At 31.9% G+C, this 14747-nt stretch overlaps 1 protein-coding gene across 6 annotated transcripts in view; it reads right to left on the reverse strand.

Moving 5' to 3' along the window:
- Positions 1-14747, reverse strand: part of Snx14 (sorting nexin 14) — an 88187-nt gene that overhangs the window by 51043 nt on the left and 22397 nt on the right. For 4 of the 6 annotated variants that reach the window (XR_007348442.1, XM_048805039.1, XM_015499114.2 and 1 more), the window contains exons 12-15: positions 4727-4882; positions 4186-4310; positions 3523-3581; positions 1232-1258 (exon numbers count right to left, since the gene is read on the reverse strand). Coding sequence is in view for 5 of the 6 variants with exons in the window: in XM_048805039.1 (XP_048660996.1) it covers positions 1232-1258; positions 3523-3581; positions 4186-4310; positions 4727-4882 (367 nt within the window). In the remaining variant the exon portion in view is untranslated. The remainder of the gene's footprint in view (positions 1-1231; positions 1259-3522; positions 3582-4185; positions 4311-4726; positions 4883-14747) is intronic. The other 2 variants (XM_015499120.2, XM_048805207.1) reach the window with 1 other exon arrangement.

Here is a 14747-nt window from a genome sequence, read left to right on the forward strand (position 1 = left end):
ACAGGGATGAGAGGTGGGGAGGGGGGAGGGTGGAGGATGGGAAAGGCAGCAGAGCACCACAGACACTAGTATGGCAATATGTAAATCAATGGATGTGTAACTGATGTGATTCTGCAATCTGTGTATGGGGTGAAGGTGGGAGTTCATAACCCACTTGAATCAAAGTGTGGAATATGATATGTCAAGAAATTTGTAATGTTTTGAACAACCAACAATAAAAAATTTTAAAAAAAAATAAATAAATAAATAAAAGAGATTTTCAGTACCTAAAAAAGCAAAACTGATTAATTCAAACACACCAGGTATATATATACATATATATAGTGATGTGTGTTTTATACATGTGTGAGGAGCAAATGAAACTTATTTTAAAATTAGAAAAACACAAATAAGTAGCAAGTAGTACAAGGGATGCCTAAACTGGATTATTTTATCTAAACAAGCATGCAGTTAGTGGTTTTTAAAAATCCAAGGTTGTAGATACAGTTATCCCAGATAGAAAAAATGTTTCCAAACATAAATATAAAAATATTAACAAAATCTCTCGAAAATCTCTAGAACCTTATTATTTTGTTCTAGTTTGTAGAATCTAGAGATCATATAACAATTGAGGTTTTTGAAATGATATATTAAATTATTATATTAAATTATTTCACTTGTTATTATGCCCATAATCTTAGAAAGATCATTATATTTCTTACTTTCAAAAAAGTTCTTTAACGGACACCAATTGGGTAGAGGAAGGACAAGGGAGGGAAGGGAGGAGACGAGGATAAGGGAATTAAATTGATTAAAGAATTTTACATGCATGTACCAATATACCACAACAAAACTCTTCATTCTGTATAATATGCACAACAAAAATTAAAATTTGAAACTCTTCAAACACAAATAATCCTAAAAATAACAGAATCAACAGCAACAACAAAGAATCAATAGCCTTGAAAACAAAATACTGGAAAAATAGTGAAAATATCTTAGCATTTCTTAATATCTATTACTGAAAATATCAAGACATTTTTATTTTATGACATATCATACTATGCAAAAAAAGGAGATATCTAAAATTAAGAGATTCATTTTTAAAGGTTATAAATAACAGACATAAAGGTGGTAATTGCATGGTGCTTCTTATTTTTCCTTTTTTTGTTATACTTAGGTTGTGTGAGGTTTACTGTCTGAACTTAAACAGATAATTTATACTGAAAAGAATCACATGCTCAAGACTTACCGAAAATCATCCAAACTTAGGCTACCTCTGCAATATCAGATATGTGAAATTATATAAGGAGGAGAGAGAGAGAGAGAGAGAGAGAGAGAAAGCCCAGATATTAAACAAGTTTCACTTCAGAATACAAAACAAAATTAAAAAGCTTAAAAGTTACACAAGTGGATAGCATTCAAATTTGTAAAAGGCAGAAATCTTTACAAATAATATGATAAAAGTAAGAGAAACAAAGCACATAGCTGTTTTTTGAAGGTGTGGAATCTAGACCACTATAGAAGAGTTCTTAAAAATCCAGTGTCAGTACATACTTCTGCATTTTTTTGCCCTTAGGCAAACCATTTGTTTGATACTGTGTAAAGTATGTGGGAACTATGGCCACAAAGCTTGGCACAAAAACCAAATTCATATTTTCCAAAATGAAATTTGTGTCATGTTAGATAAAATCATGTATGTTTCTTCACCTATTTTTAGTTTTGCTATGTAAAATACAATGTTTGGGGGCTGGAAATGTAGCTACTGAACACCTGCCTAGCATGCTTGAGGTCCTGAGTTTGATACCTAGCATAAAGAAAAATTTTTTTAATGTTAAGCTAGGAAGCAAGATAAGCAAAAGATCTCTAAATATTCAAAAGTTATGCTTTGAGTGCATACTGAAATAGTTCAATATTAGCAATATGCATTAAAATTCTACTTTTAAAAGGCAACTAAATAAAATATAGATGCAAAATGTTGAATATTTTACATATTTGAAGTCATTTATCATCAAATCAGCAAAGCTAATCTAAATATCCAATGAAAGAATGTTAAGAAACTACTTATTCTAAGTAAATGAATCATCATGTAACATAGAAGCAACCTCCTGACAAGACTGTTAATATTAAGTCAGGTCAATATAAAGAAAAACATACTTTAAAAGGCTAAATCAGGGCTGGGGTAGGTAGAGCATTCATCTAGCATGTATGAGGCACTGGGTTCGATTCTCGGCATCACAGGAAAATAAATAAAGTCCATCAACAAAAACAACAAAAATATTTTTAAAAGTTTAAACTAAAAAAAAAAAAAAAAAAAAGGCTATTCAGTATCCAGAATAAAAAAATAACCCATATGTCCTTTATGTCTTTTTTAAAAATTTTAAGCTAGCAAAATGAGTGTGTTAATATTCTATAGATAATCAGGTATCCTCAAATTAGCAAACAAAATCTTTCCATCTCTGAAGTTATGGCCTTAACTTAGATTTAGCTATCAAGCTGACATCTAAGATCATAGATGTAGTTCCTCTTAAATGAGGGAAGCTTAATATCCTTGTATGAAACCCTAAATATTCTAAGTCTAAAAAAAGGATAAATTCCACCTGCTTCTCAAGCATGTTAGGAAATTCTATGGAAGTCCTTGAAAACGTATTCCACTAAAATAAGAAGTATGTATTTCTGGCAAAGAATACTATTTTAAGAAGCATAAATATATTTTTCGCTAAATAAAGTCTAAAGTTTCATGGTTATTATATATAAATTATTAGTAAAAAGTAAAAAAGTAATTTTTTACAAGTAATCATAAAGATATTTCCCATTTTCAAAAGTTATGATATGCATACTGCTTGTACTGAAGCATTATATTAAGAACTAATATTTTTCCTTGTATTATCAAAAAAGTTCCATTTTCTGACTTAATCTACTTCTCTCTTTGTACCATCATCTCCAATTTATTTATATATTTTTGGATATTTGCTAAAACTGTAAGGTGCTAAGAACAATGTGACTACCCATTCTGTAGAAATAACTTTGATGTCCATGTCAGTTTTGTACACATAACAGTGAACATTAAACCTTGTAAAGACAAATCAGGACATTAATTGTTGAGTTTATATATGGATTCTCCATTTTGTTATCTTTAGATTAACTGCGCTCTTAATTTCCAATGAGAAAAATAATTTGTACCCAGTACATTCTCAAATAAAAAAGTTTTCTCTGAAAACAAAACAGAACTGTCAAAAATTGGGAGTTATCTGTGGATTTCACTTGTGCATGTAGGTACAAATTCATCTGTCATTAATATGTATTAATTATGAGATTAAAAAGGCAACAATGTATAATTTTTCTAATAAAAATTCAGGCATTTTTAGTTACTCACATACAACAGTACTCCAATTTATGGATGAAATATCTTGTCTACTCCTGTAGTATTGGAACCACATTTTCATTCAGAAAAAATAGTTACTAAAGACAATGACATTATCACAGAATGATAAGCATCCCCAAGTTCAAAAACCAAATATGCATATGGTTAAATATACCTACCTGTTGAATTTTGAATTGCGTGTTGGTGATTCTGCACCTCTTAAAAGTTGCCTGAAATACTTCAAAATAATAAATAATTATTGTGACATACTAAACTAATATTTTACATTAAAACATGGCACTTTATCTTTCTACTTTCCAGTTTAATGAAAAGGCTATTTAAGGGCTGGGGGTGTAGCTCAGTGGTTAAGCTCTTGCCCAGTATGTATAAGGATCTGAGTTACATTCCCAGCACCCGGAAAAAAAAAAAAAAAATAGGAAAAGCTATTTAAATCAAGTGAATACAACCTCAGTCAAGGAAACAAAGGATTAAAATGAATTGCAAATGGAAATATTCAAGCTACTGGATTTGGATTTCCACTAGTCTTAAATAACATATATACAAGAATGGGGTTTCTATGTCACTGTAGTACTATAAAGTGACTGGGACATACGGAAAATCAGGTAGAACAATTCAGTCCCAATCTATCATGCCACATAAACACAAACATGGTTTTAGTATGGAGAATTGCGTTTTGTAAAGTTACTTGTAGTCACTTCTAATACCCATTGAGATTATATGGTGGAAAAAGGTATTTACTTTCTAACCTTGTTTTATTTTTCTATTTGATTCACTCTATAAACTTCTCAACATCCTCAAACAAGGTTAATATTGAGACTCACCTCATCACTGTGGCAGAACATAGGGGTAAATACATTCTCCAAGAGAGAAAGAACATGTTCATATGCTTCAAAAAGACATCTCATGGTTTGAAGTTTCACAACATCTATATATGGGCCTTCAGCAACTATTTAAAAAAAAAATTCTACTGTAGAAATTATTTATGAGTAACATAAATACATTATAGTTTAAAATCCATTATAGTAAAAAAGTATACAAACAGTTTAGAACTGTTTCACAGAAACTTCACCGTAAAAAGTCAATAAAGTCAGAAATTAGGTCAGTTCTGACAAATATTAATTATGTGAATTGTGAATACATCTCTTTTCAAAACTTTCATCTCATTAGTAATATGAGTATTTAAAAAAGAATGTTTTAAAAAGAAAGTTAACAAAAGATCCCTTAATATTAAAGTTACAATAATTTAAGCTTCCCATGTACCACACATACAGTTATTGAAATAAAAAACAGAGAATACATGAAAAAACAGTTTGAAAACTATAAGAGATATCAAATTCATTCTCTTCATCATCATCAACTTACTTCTTTGAATCTCTTCTACAATGAAAGGATCAAATCTAATTTTGTCAATGCTTTCATCCAAACAATATGTTTTATAAATCTTCTGCAACTCTTCATGAAGAGACAGCATTTCATCATTTGATAACTCCGGTCGCAAAATTCTATCATTAAATTCCTCTAACAAATCAGAGATAGAAAGAAGGAAACATAAGTTATTTTAATATAAAACTATTCATGAAAATTTCATATTCCTATTCAAATTATACCCAATGTTAAAATTCATTTTAGCAATCTAATTCATTTTAATTATAAATCTATTCATCATTTTCAGCATTTTTTAAATGTTAGGGATAAAATATTTACATGAAAGAGAAATGCAATTAACCAGATTTTTAATTTTTAATATAAAATATGTAAATACATAAATAGCAACGCAAATTATGAAAATTTAGAATATTAAGCACATTTCTAAAATTGCTTCTAAAGAACAAAGTGGATAAATTTTTATACCATATGTCCTTTAGTATTTTTAAATCTGATTCACTAACAATGAAAAATATATTTTTAAGCTCCAATCAATGTTTTTAAACAATACTTCCCTCCATTATGGGTGCTTGCTGCACACTGGTAGCAGAGCTAAGTATGAAAACATAATTTTTTTTTTCCAAAAATAACTGACAGTAGCATTAGGATAGAAGTAACTCCTCTTTTATTATTATTCCAAGAGGTGTTAACAAGGAGTTTTCCCATTAAATCTTAATTATTCAAAGAATATACAAAAGGGGATATGGGCACTTAAAAAAATTGGAACATAGCAGATAAAACCTGTGGGACAACAATATATAATTATCATTCCCTTACGACTTAACATATATAAATTAGTTCTAAAAGGAAAAGAATAAGAAAATGGTACAAAGATAACAAACAGCCACAGATTTTCAAAACTGATAAAGAACATCAACCCAAATATCTAGGAATATGGGGAAATCCAAGCAGAATAAATTTTTAAAACTATATTATAGTCAAATTGCTGAAAACTAAAAAGAAAATCATAAAAATGATCAGGAAGAAAAGAGACATTACAATCAGAGGAAGAATCATAGGATTAGAAGATGATTTCTAATTACAAACAATGGCATTATCCAGAAAACACTGGAAAATTGACTATAGTGCTGAATTGGAGGGAAAAAAATGTCAACCTAGAATTCTATGTTCAGTGAAAACTTCTTTTAAAAATTAAAAGAGTAGGGACTGGGGATGTAGCTCAGTTGGTAGCATAAGGTCCTGGGTTCAATCCCCAACACCATCAAAAAAATATATATATATATTAAAAGAGTAAACAGTAAACACCCGCTCACACAAAAGCTAAGAAACCTCCGCAGGTTCACACAAGAAATGTGAAAGGGGATTGGGGGTGTGGTTCAGTGGTAGAGTGTTTGCCTTGCATGCCTGAAGGCCTGGGTTTGATCTCAAGCACCATCAAAACAACAACAAAATATCAACAAGAAATGTGAAAGGGATTTCTATCAGAAGGGAAAGAATATTAGAAACCTCGTTCTGCAGAAAGAAATAAAGATCACCAGGAAGATAAATAAGCCAGTAATTCTAAGGAACTTGTAAAATGAATGCCTGTGTATATTTGTATGAATACCTGCAAATGTATATAGATACTTGTTGACTACTTAAAGAATTAACAATATATATGGGGGTTAAAGGCTGTGTAGAAGTTCTTAACACTATTCACTATAGCAGTGAATTATTTTTAAAAGAACTATGATAAGTGACAGATATATACTCTGAGCAACCACTTAAAAGAATAGGAAGAGGAAGAAAAAAACAAAACAGACACAAAAAGTTAATAGAAGGGGCTGGGACTGTAGCTCAGTGCAGAGCGCTTGCTTAGCATATATGAGGAACTGGTCCTCTCAGCACCACATAAAAATAAACAAATAAAATAAAGACATACTATCCACCTTAAAAGTGTCTGCACTATGTGCAAAGTAAATGAACAAAATTTATAAAAACCAAAGGGAGAATGGATCCACTAAAAATTCAGTAAGAATATAGATTATTTGAATAACCTTACCAATTTGACCAAACTGTTACTTTTAGAACACTACCCAACACAACAGAACACACACATGGAACATTCATTACGACCATCTCTATGTATGGCCCATAAAACACATTTCAGTAAATTTCAATGGGCTAAAATAATTCAGAAACATTGCCTGATTGGAAAAAGTATTAGATTAGAAAGCAATCACAATAAGATCTCTCATATTTTAAAAATCCCAAAATATTTGTAAACTTAACAATATATTTCAAAATAATCAAAGAGTCAAACAATGTACCACAAGGGACATTTTCGGATATTTCAAACTTAACAACAATAAAAAAACATAAAAATTTTGGAGTTCAGTTATACCAGTCCATAAAAGGACATTTATAAATTTAAATAAATTCAAATGCCTACATACAAAAGAAGAAAAATATACAGATTAATCATCTTTACTCTAGCCTTAAGAAACTAGAAAAAATGAAAAACTAAACTCTGAAGCTAGCAGAAGAAATTTTAAAAGTAAAAGCAGAAAATCTACAAGTCAAAAATATTAATAAGATGGGTCTTGAAGATGGCAGAATAGAGGAAGTCACTTTTCTGCCTCCTCTTTGGCATGAAACCAAGAAAGCAGATAGGCAGCTTCTCAATAAGGTACATGAAAAAGAAATTTAAAAAGGACTTTACTGGGGAAAAATAATGGACATTCAAAGCAGATTGGGGACTCAGGAAATTGGATACAATAATATAGAAGGAACTACCCTGTGCCCAAACTGCCAAGGCTAGCCTGAGTGGTCCTTCACGAGCAAAGAGGAAGCATAGGAAATTAAAAGAACCCGTATTTTTAGGAGATCTGTGGCATGAGATCAAAGACACTACCAGATTAACCTGAAATGCATGCTACAATATCCTTGCAAGGGAAAGAAGCTGCATCTCTCCCAGCTGCCCCTAGAAGACAGAGGAAGGAGCCATTTTGTAGCCGCACCGAGGGGACGGGCCACTGTGCAAGCTACTTCTTGGCAAACCTAGGTTGGTCCCAAAATACAAGCCTGGCAAACCCACAACATATGACATAGGACATGCCTAAGTGACCAGGAGAAAATCAGACAGGAGAGGGGTTTATACAAATACACATCCAGAAAACCTACCCAGCTCCTTTCTCCCCCTTGAGTCCAGAGGCTCACTGGACCAATTGGGAGGGACATAGCCAGCTGAGAATTTGAAAGGGTGTGGGCAGGAGTTTGGAGACTAAACCCAGGAGATCAGGAAACACATGATCCATGGGAGATAGAGAGGACAAAACATTGTCTCCTCTGCCATACCAGTGAAACCCAGGGGAGACTCCTGGGGTGCAGTCTCCCAGTGTGGATCAGCAACTGCTGGGCCCTGGAGGTGCACTGATTTAAAATCTTCATATCAATCACCATTCAAAGAAGAAGCTGGAACCTACCTAGGCCTAAACCCTGCCTCCAGGAGCTCTGCCTACCTAAGCGATCTCCTCTTACTAAATACTCCAGCGAAACCACCATGAGGGTGAAGCAGACATCACACTCCAGTCCATCATACCTAACACTGCTGAGAAGGGAGGCTGAGAATTTTTTGAACTTCAACAGAAACAATTCTTTGAACTGTTCATAGAGAACTTTTCTTTTTGTGTAACTGTGAGCTAAATATTTAATGGACACTTATACATTTACATATTTGCCTTTTTTCTCATTTCTAGCATTTTTAAGGCAGTTATTATTCGTGGCTGAGTCTTATGAGATCTCGGATTTTAGTTTTGTTTTGTATTCTTGTATTTATTTTTTAATTGTTTTGAAATTTTTTCCCCTCACTTATGTTTCCCTTGATTCTTTTTCTCTTTTCTTCTAACAGGCAAACACTATTGCCCCCTCTTTCATTATTTAATTTTTTACTTCTATTATCTGTCCTCCTCCCTCACAATCATCACATCCTACATCTCTTCTGTTCTCTCCCTGTTCATTGTAAACCCTTTTGCAAACTTACTATTTTTACTGTGGGCAATAACTGATCACATAATTTCTGTTTATTGTGCAGGAATTATATGGTTTAAGACTATATGGTGTTTGCATTGGTTGTGGCTATTATTTGTCTACCCCTAAACTATGAAGTATTGAAAACCTTTAGGGATACTATAAGTCCATAGGGTACAAACTCTACTGCCTCAGATCCACACTGCAAGATGGGCAGACACACAAACAACATGAAATATCAAGGGAACAAGCCACCCCAAACAAACCTAAATACTTCAATAATAGAATTCATTGACAGCACACTGGAAGAAATGTTAGAGAAGGAGTTCAGAAAGTTCATAGTTACACTGATCTGTGAGGTAAAAGATGATGTAAGGAGTGAAATCAGAGAGAAAATACAGGAAGTGAAAGATCAATAAAGAGATGAGGATTCTGAAAAAAAATCAAGTAAAAAATCCTTGAAATGAAAGAATCAATAAACCAAATTAAAAATTCAATTGAAAGACTAAACCACTTGGAAGACAGTTACAGGAAATGAAGACAAAATATCTTGAAGATGAAGCTGATTATGGGGAAAGTTAAAAGACTACAAACAGAACTTCCAAGAATATGAGATAACAAGAAAGGACAAAATTTAAGATTTATGAGGAGAGAAGAACTCTTAGAGATGCAAACCAAAAGAATGCACAATCTTTTAAATGAAATATTATTTGAAAATTTCCAAACCTAAAGTATGAAATGGAAATCAAACACAGGAGGCTTACAGGACACCAAAGATACAAAATCACAACAGACCTACAACAAGGCACATTATTATGAAAATGACTAACATACTAAATCAGAATAGAATTTTAAAGTCTGCTAGAGGAAAAACAACCGATCATATTTAGAGGTAAACCAATCCAGATTTGAGCTGATTTCTCAACTAAAACTCTAAAAGATAGGAGGTCTTAGAATAATACATACCATGCTCTGAAAGAAAATGGATGGCAAATAAGAATACTATTCCCAGCAAAATTAAGCTTCAGAATTGACAATGAAACAAAAGCCCTCACAACTAGAAAGCCTGCACTAAAAAACATACTCAAATATTTCATGAAAAATAAAATTGAAAATCAGCAAAGAAAGGAACTACATTAGAATAGTCAATCAAAGGAAACTAAATCAAGAACCAAAAATAAATCAAAATGAGAGGGAATAAAAATCATTTTTCAATGATAACACTGAATGCAAATGGCTTAAACTAATCAATCAAAAGACACAGACTTGAAGACTGGATTTAAAAAGTAAACCAAAAATATGCTATCTCCAAGAGAGACATCTCATAGGCAAAGATATCCACAGACTGAAGGTAAAAGGATAGGAATAGAATATATCATTCACATGGATCTCATAAACAGGAGGGGTTCTATCCTTGTTTAGGATAAAGTGGACTTCAAGTCAAAGTTAATCATAAGAGACAGAGAACGTCATTTCATACTGCTTAATGAAATTATACATCAATAAGATATAACAATTGTAAATATTTATGCCCAAAATAATGGAGCACCTATGTTCATTAAACAAACCCTTCTCAATTTCAAGAATCAAACACACATATTCAACAATCAAACACAATAATACTGGGTGACTTCAACACACCTCTCTCACAACTGGACAGATCTTCCAATCAAAAACTAAACAAAAGAGTTGTAGAACTAAAAAACAGAATTGATAATTAGGTCCTAACAGACATATTTAGAATAATTTATCCATTGATGACTGAATATGATTTCTTCTCAGCAACACAAGGATCATTTTCTAAAACAGACCATATCTTAGGCCACAAACCATCCCTTAGCAAATACAAAAAAAAAAGGAGATAATATCTTTCATTCTATCAGATCAAATGGAATGAAATTAGAAATCAATAATAAAATAAAAAACAGAAACTAAATAATACACTACTGAATGTCCTATGGATAGCCCAAGATATCCGGGGTGAAATAAAAAATACTTAGAGATAAATGAGAACACTGATACAACACATCAAAATCTCTGGGACACCATGAAGGTGGTTCTAAGAAGAAAGTTCATTGCACTGAGCTCATTTATTTAAAGAATAGAAAATCACCAAATAAATAATCTAACATTACACTTCTCAAAACCCTAGAAACAGAAGCACAAATCAACACCAAAAGCAGAAGACAGGAGATAATTAAAATCAGAGCTAAAATCAATGAAACTGAAACAAACAACAACAAAACAATTTTTAAAAAATCAAAAAAGCAAAAAGTTGGTTCTTTGAAAAAATAAACAAAATTGATAAACCCATAGCCAAGCTTACCATCATAAAGAGGGGAAAACCCATATTTCTAAAATCTGCAATGAAAACTGAAATATCACCACAAACACTACTGAAATACAGATGATAATCAGAAACTATTTTGAAAATCTAAACCCTAATAAAATAGAATATCTTGAGGCACTGGGTTCGATTCTCAGTACCACATATAAATAAATAAAATAAAGGTCTATCAACAACTAAAAAAATAAAAAATAAATTTAAAAAAAACAGAATATCTTTAAGACATCAAAAAATTTCTAGAGATATATGACCTACCCAAACTGAATGGCGAGGACATAGAAAATTTAAACAGATCAATTTCAAACAATGAAATTGAGGATGCCACCAAAAGCCTACTAACAAAGAAAGGCCCAGGACCTGATAAATTAATTCTCAGCTGAGTTCGACCAGATCTTGAAAGAAGAACACCAAACCTACTCAAATTGTTCCATTATGTAGAAAAGGAGGGAACCCTTCCAAACTCATTTTACAAAGCTAGTATCATTCTGATACCAAAACCAGACAAAGACACATCAAGGAAAGAAAACTGAAGACCAATATCCCTAATGAACATATAGATGCTAAAATTTTTAATAAGGCAAATCACCTATTTAAAAGATAGTGCATTATGATCAAGTGGGGCTCTCCCAGGAATGCAAAGTTATTTCAACATAAGGAAATCAATAAATGTAATTTATCACCTCAATAGACTTAAAGACAAAAATCACATGATCATCTCATTAGATGTAAAAAAGGCATTTAACAAAATACAGTATCCATTCATGTTCAAAACACTAGAAAAACTAGGGATAGCAGGAACATACCTCAACATTGTAAAAGCTATATATGCTAAGTGCAAGGCCAACATCATTCTAAATGGAGCAAAACTGAAAACATTCCCTCTAAAAACTGGAAAAAGACATGGATGCCCTTCTTCACCACTTCTATTCAACATAGTCCTTTAAACTCTAGCCAGAGCAATTAGGCAAAAGAAAGAAATTAAGGGGACAGGAATAGGAAATGAAGAGTTCAAACTATCCCTATTTGCCAACAACATCATTCTACATTTAGAAGACCCAAAAAACTCCACCAGAAAACTTCTAGAACTCATAAATGAATTTAGCAGAATAGCAGAATATAAAATTAACACCCACAAATTAATTGTGTTCCTATACACCAATGATGAATCAGCTAAAAAAGAAAATAGGAAAACTATCCCATTTACAATAGCCTCAAAAAAAATTAAATATTTGAGAATCAATCTAATAAAAGAGGTGAAAGACCTCTACAATGAAAACTTCAGAACACTAAAGGAAGAATCTGAAGAAGACTTTAGAAGATGGAAATATCTCTCATCTTCACATATAGGCAGAATTAATATTGTCAAAATGACCATACTATCAAAATGTGCTATAGAGATTTACTGCAATTCCTACTAAAATTCCAATAATGTTCTTCATAGAAATAGAAAAAAAGTAATCATGAAATTCATTTGGAAAAATAAAAGGGCCAAAATAGTAAAACAATCCTTAGTGCAATAAGTGAAGGAAATAGCATCACAATTATACTACAGAGCTATAGTAACAAAAATAGCAAAAAATAACACTGGCACCAAAACAGACATGAAGACCAATGGAACAGAATAGGAGACACAGAGATAAACCCACTTAAATAGTTATATCATACTAAACTAAGGCACCATAAACATACATTAAAGAAAAGATAGCCTCTTCAACAAATGGTACTGGGAAACTGGGAATTCATACGTAGTAGAATAAAATTTAACCCTTCTCTCTCACCCTGCACAAAACTCAACTCAAAGTGATTCAAGGACCTAGGCATTAGACCAAGAAGAAAATGTAGGCCCAACACTCCATCATCTCGGCTTAGGAGCTGACTTCCAAGACTCCTAAAGCACAGGAAGTAAGACAAAGAATGTGAATTTAGCAATATCACAGAATATAAAGTCAACATATAAAAAATTCAATTTCTGAATACTCAAACAATTTGAAGAATCATTTCAAATATTATATGGAAATATATCCCAAACCATAAAGACCTAACACAAAAACTACAAAACATCATGGAAATAAATTAAATAAGGTTGAAATTAATAGAAAAATATGCCATGTTCATGTATTGCTAAATGTCATTACTAAGCATTGCTGAAATTGTTGATCTAAACATTCAACGTCATCCCATTCAAAAAAAATCCAAACAGAATGTGCCTGTATGTGTGAGGGGGTGATTTGATCCCAAAATTTACATAAAAATGCACAGAACCTAGGATAATCAAAATAATCTTGAAAAAGAATGAAGTAAAAAGACCACCTAATTTCAAGACCTGATCAAAACCAAAGAAATTAAGACTTGTCCTGGGAAAACAACAGACAGAGGGAACAACAGAAAAGAATACAACTTAGAAACAGATGTACACATACGTGGTCAAATTATTTGAAAAAAGAAAAGTCAAAGAAATTAAAGATGGGTAAATGGATAGAGTTAGAGAAGATAATGCTAAGTGAAGTTAGTCAATCCCAAAAAACAAATGCTGAATGTTTTCTCTGATACAAGGAGGCTGATTCATAGTGGGGTAGGGAGAGGGAGCATGGGAGGAATAGATGAACTCTAAATAGGGCAGAGGGGTGGGAGGAGAAGGGAGGGGGCATGGGGTAATTAATGATGGTTGAATGTGATGGACATTATTATCCAAAGTACATATGTGAAGACGCAAATAGTGTGAATATACTTTGTATACAACCAGAGATATGAAAAATTGTGCTCTATATGTGTAATAAGAATTGTAATGCATTCCACTGTCACATATCAATAAAAAAATTAATCAAAAGAAAATAAATGAAAGATGAGAAAGAAATGTCTCTTCAGAAACTGGGTACTTGAAAAACAACATCAATATAAGGGAAAAAAATGAACCTCCACCTCTACCTAATTTCAACACAAAAATTATTGCTAGATAGATCATAGATCTATATGTAAGATCTAAGACTATATTATACTAGAGAAAAAACATAGGAGAATACAATCTCAACTTGCGGTAGGTAAAGAGTTCTTATGGAAGTCACAGAAAGCACTAATCATTAAACAAAAACTGATATACTGATTTTCATCAAAATTTAAAAGTTTTACTCACTAAAAGATACTGAAATGAAAATGAAATGACATGCAAATCTGGAAGAAAATATTCATAATACATATATCTGACAAAAGACTTACATCCAGAAGAGATATAAGGAACTCCTATAATTTAATGACATAAAGAAAAGAATTCAAAAGAGAAAAGATTTTAGCAGTTTCACAAGATTGACAGATGACCAATAAGCATATTATAGCATGCAACAGAGTCATTTGAGAAGCACAAATTAAATCTACAAGATACCACCAAACATCCACTAACATGGATAAAATTCAAAAGTTAAACACCACCAAATTTTAGTAAACATGTGGAGCAACTAGAACTCTCATATATAGCAGGAGAGTAAAAATAGCACAAACATCTTGGAAAACAATTAGGCAGTTTCTTATAAAATCATACATCTACTGTATAACCCTGTAATTCTATATCCATATTCTATAGAAAAATTCTATATCTCTATTGTTAAATATAGGCCCACAAAAAGCTTTCAACAAAAATAGTCATAGTCT

Source organism: Marmota marmota, unplaced genomic scaffold (genome assembly GCF_001458135.2).
Source record: "Marmota marmota marmota unplaced genomic scaffold, marMar, whole genome shotgun sequence".
NCBI lineage: Eukaryota > Metazoa > Chordata > Mammalia > Rodentia > Sciuridae > Marmota > Marmota marmota.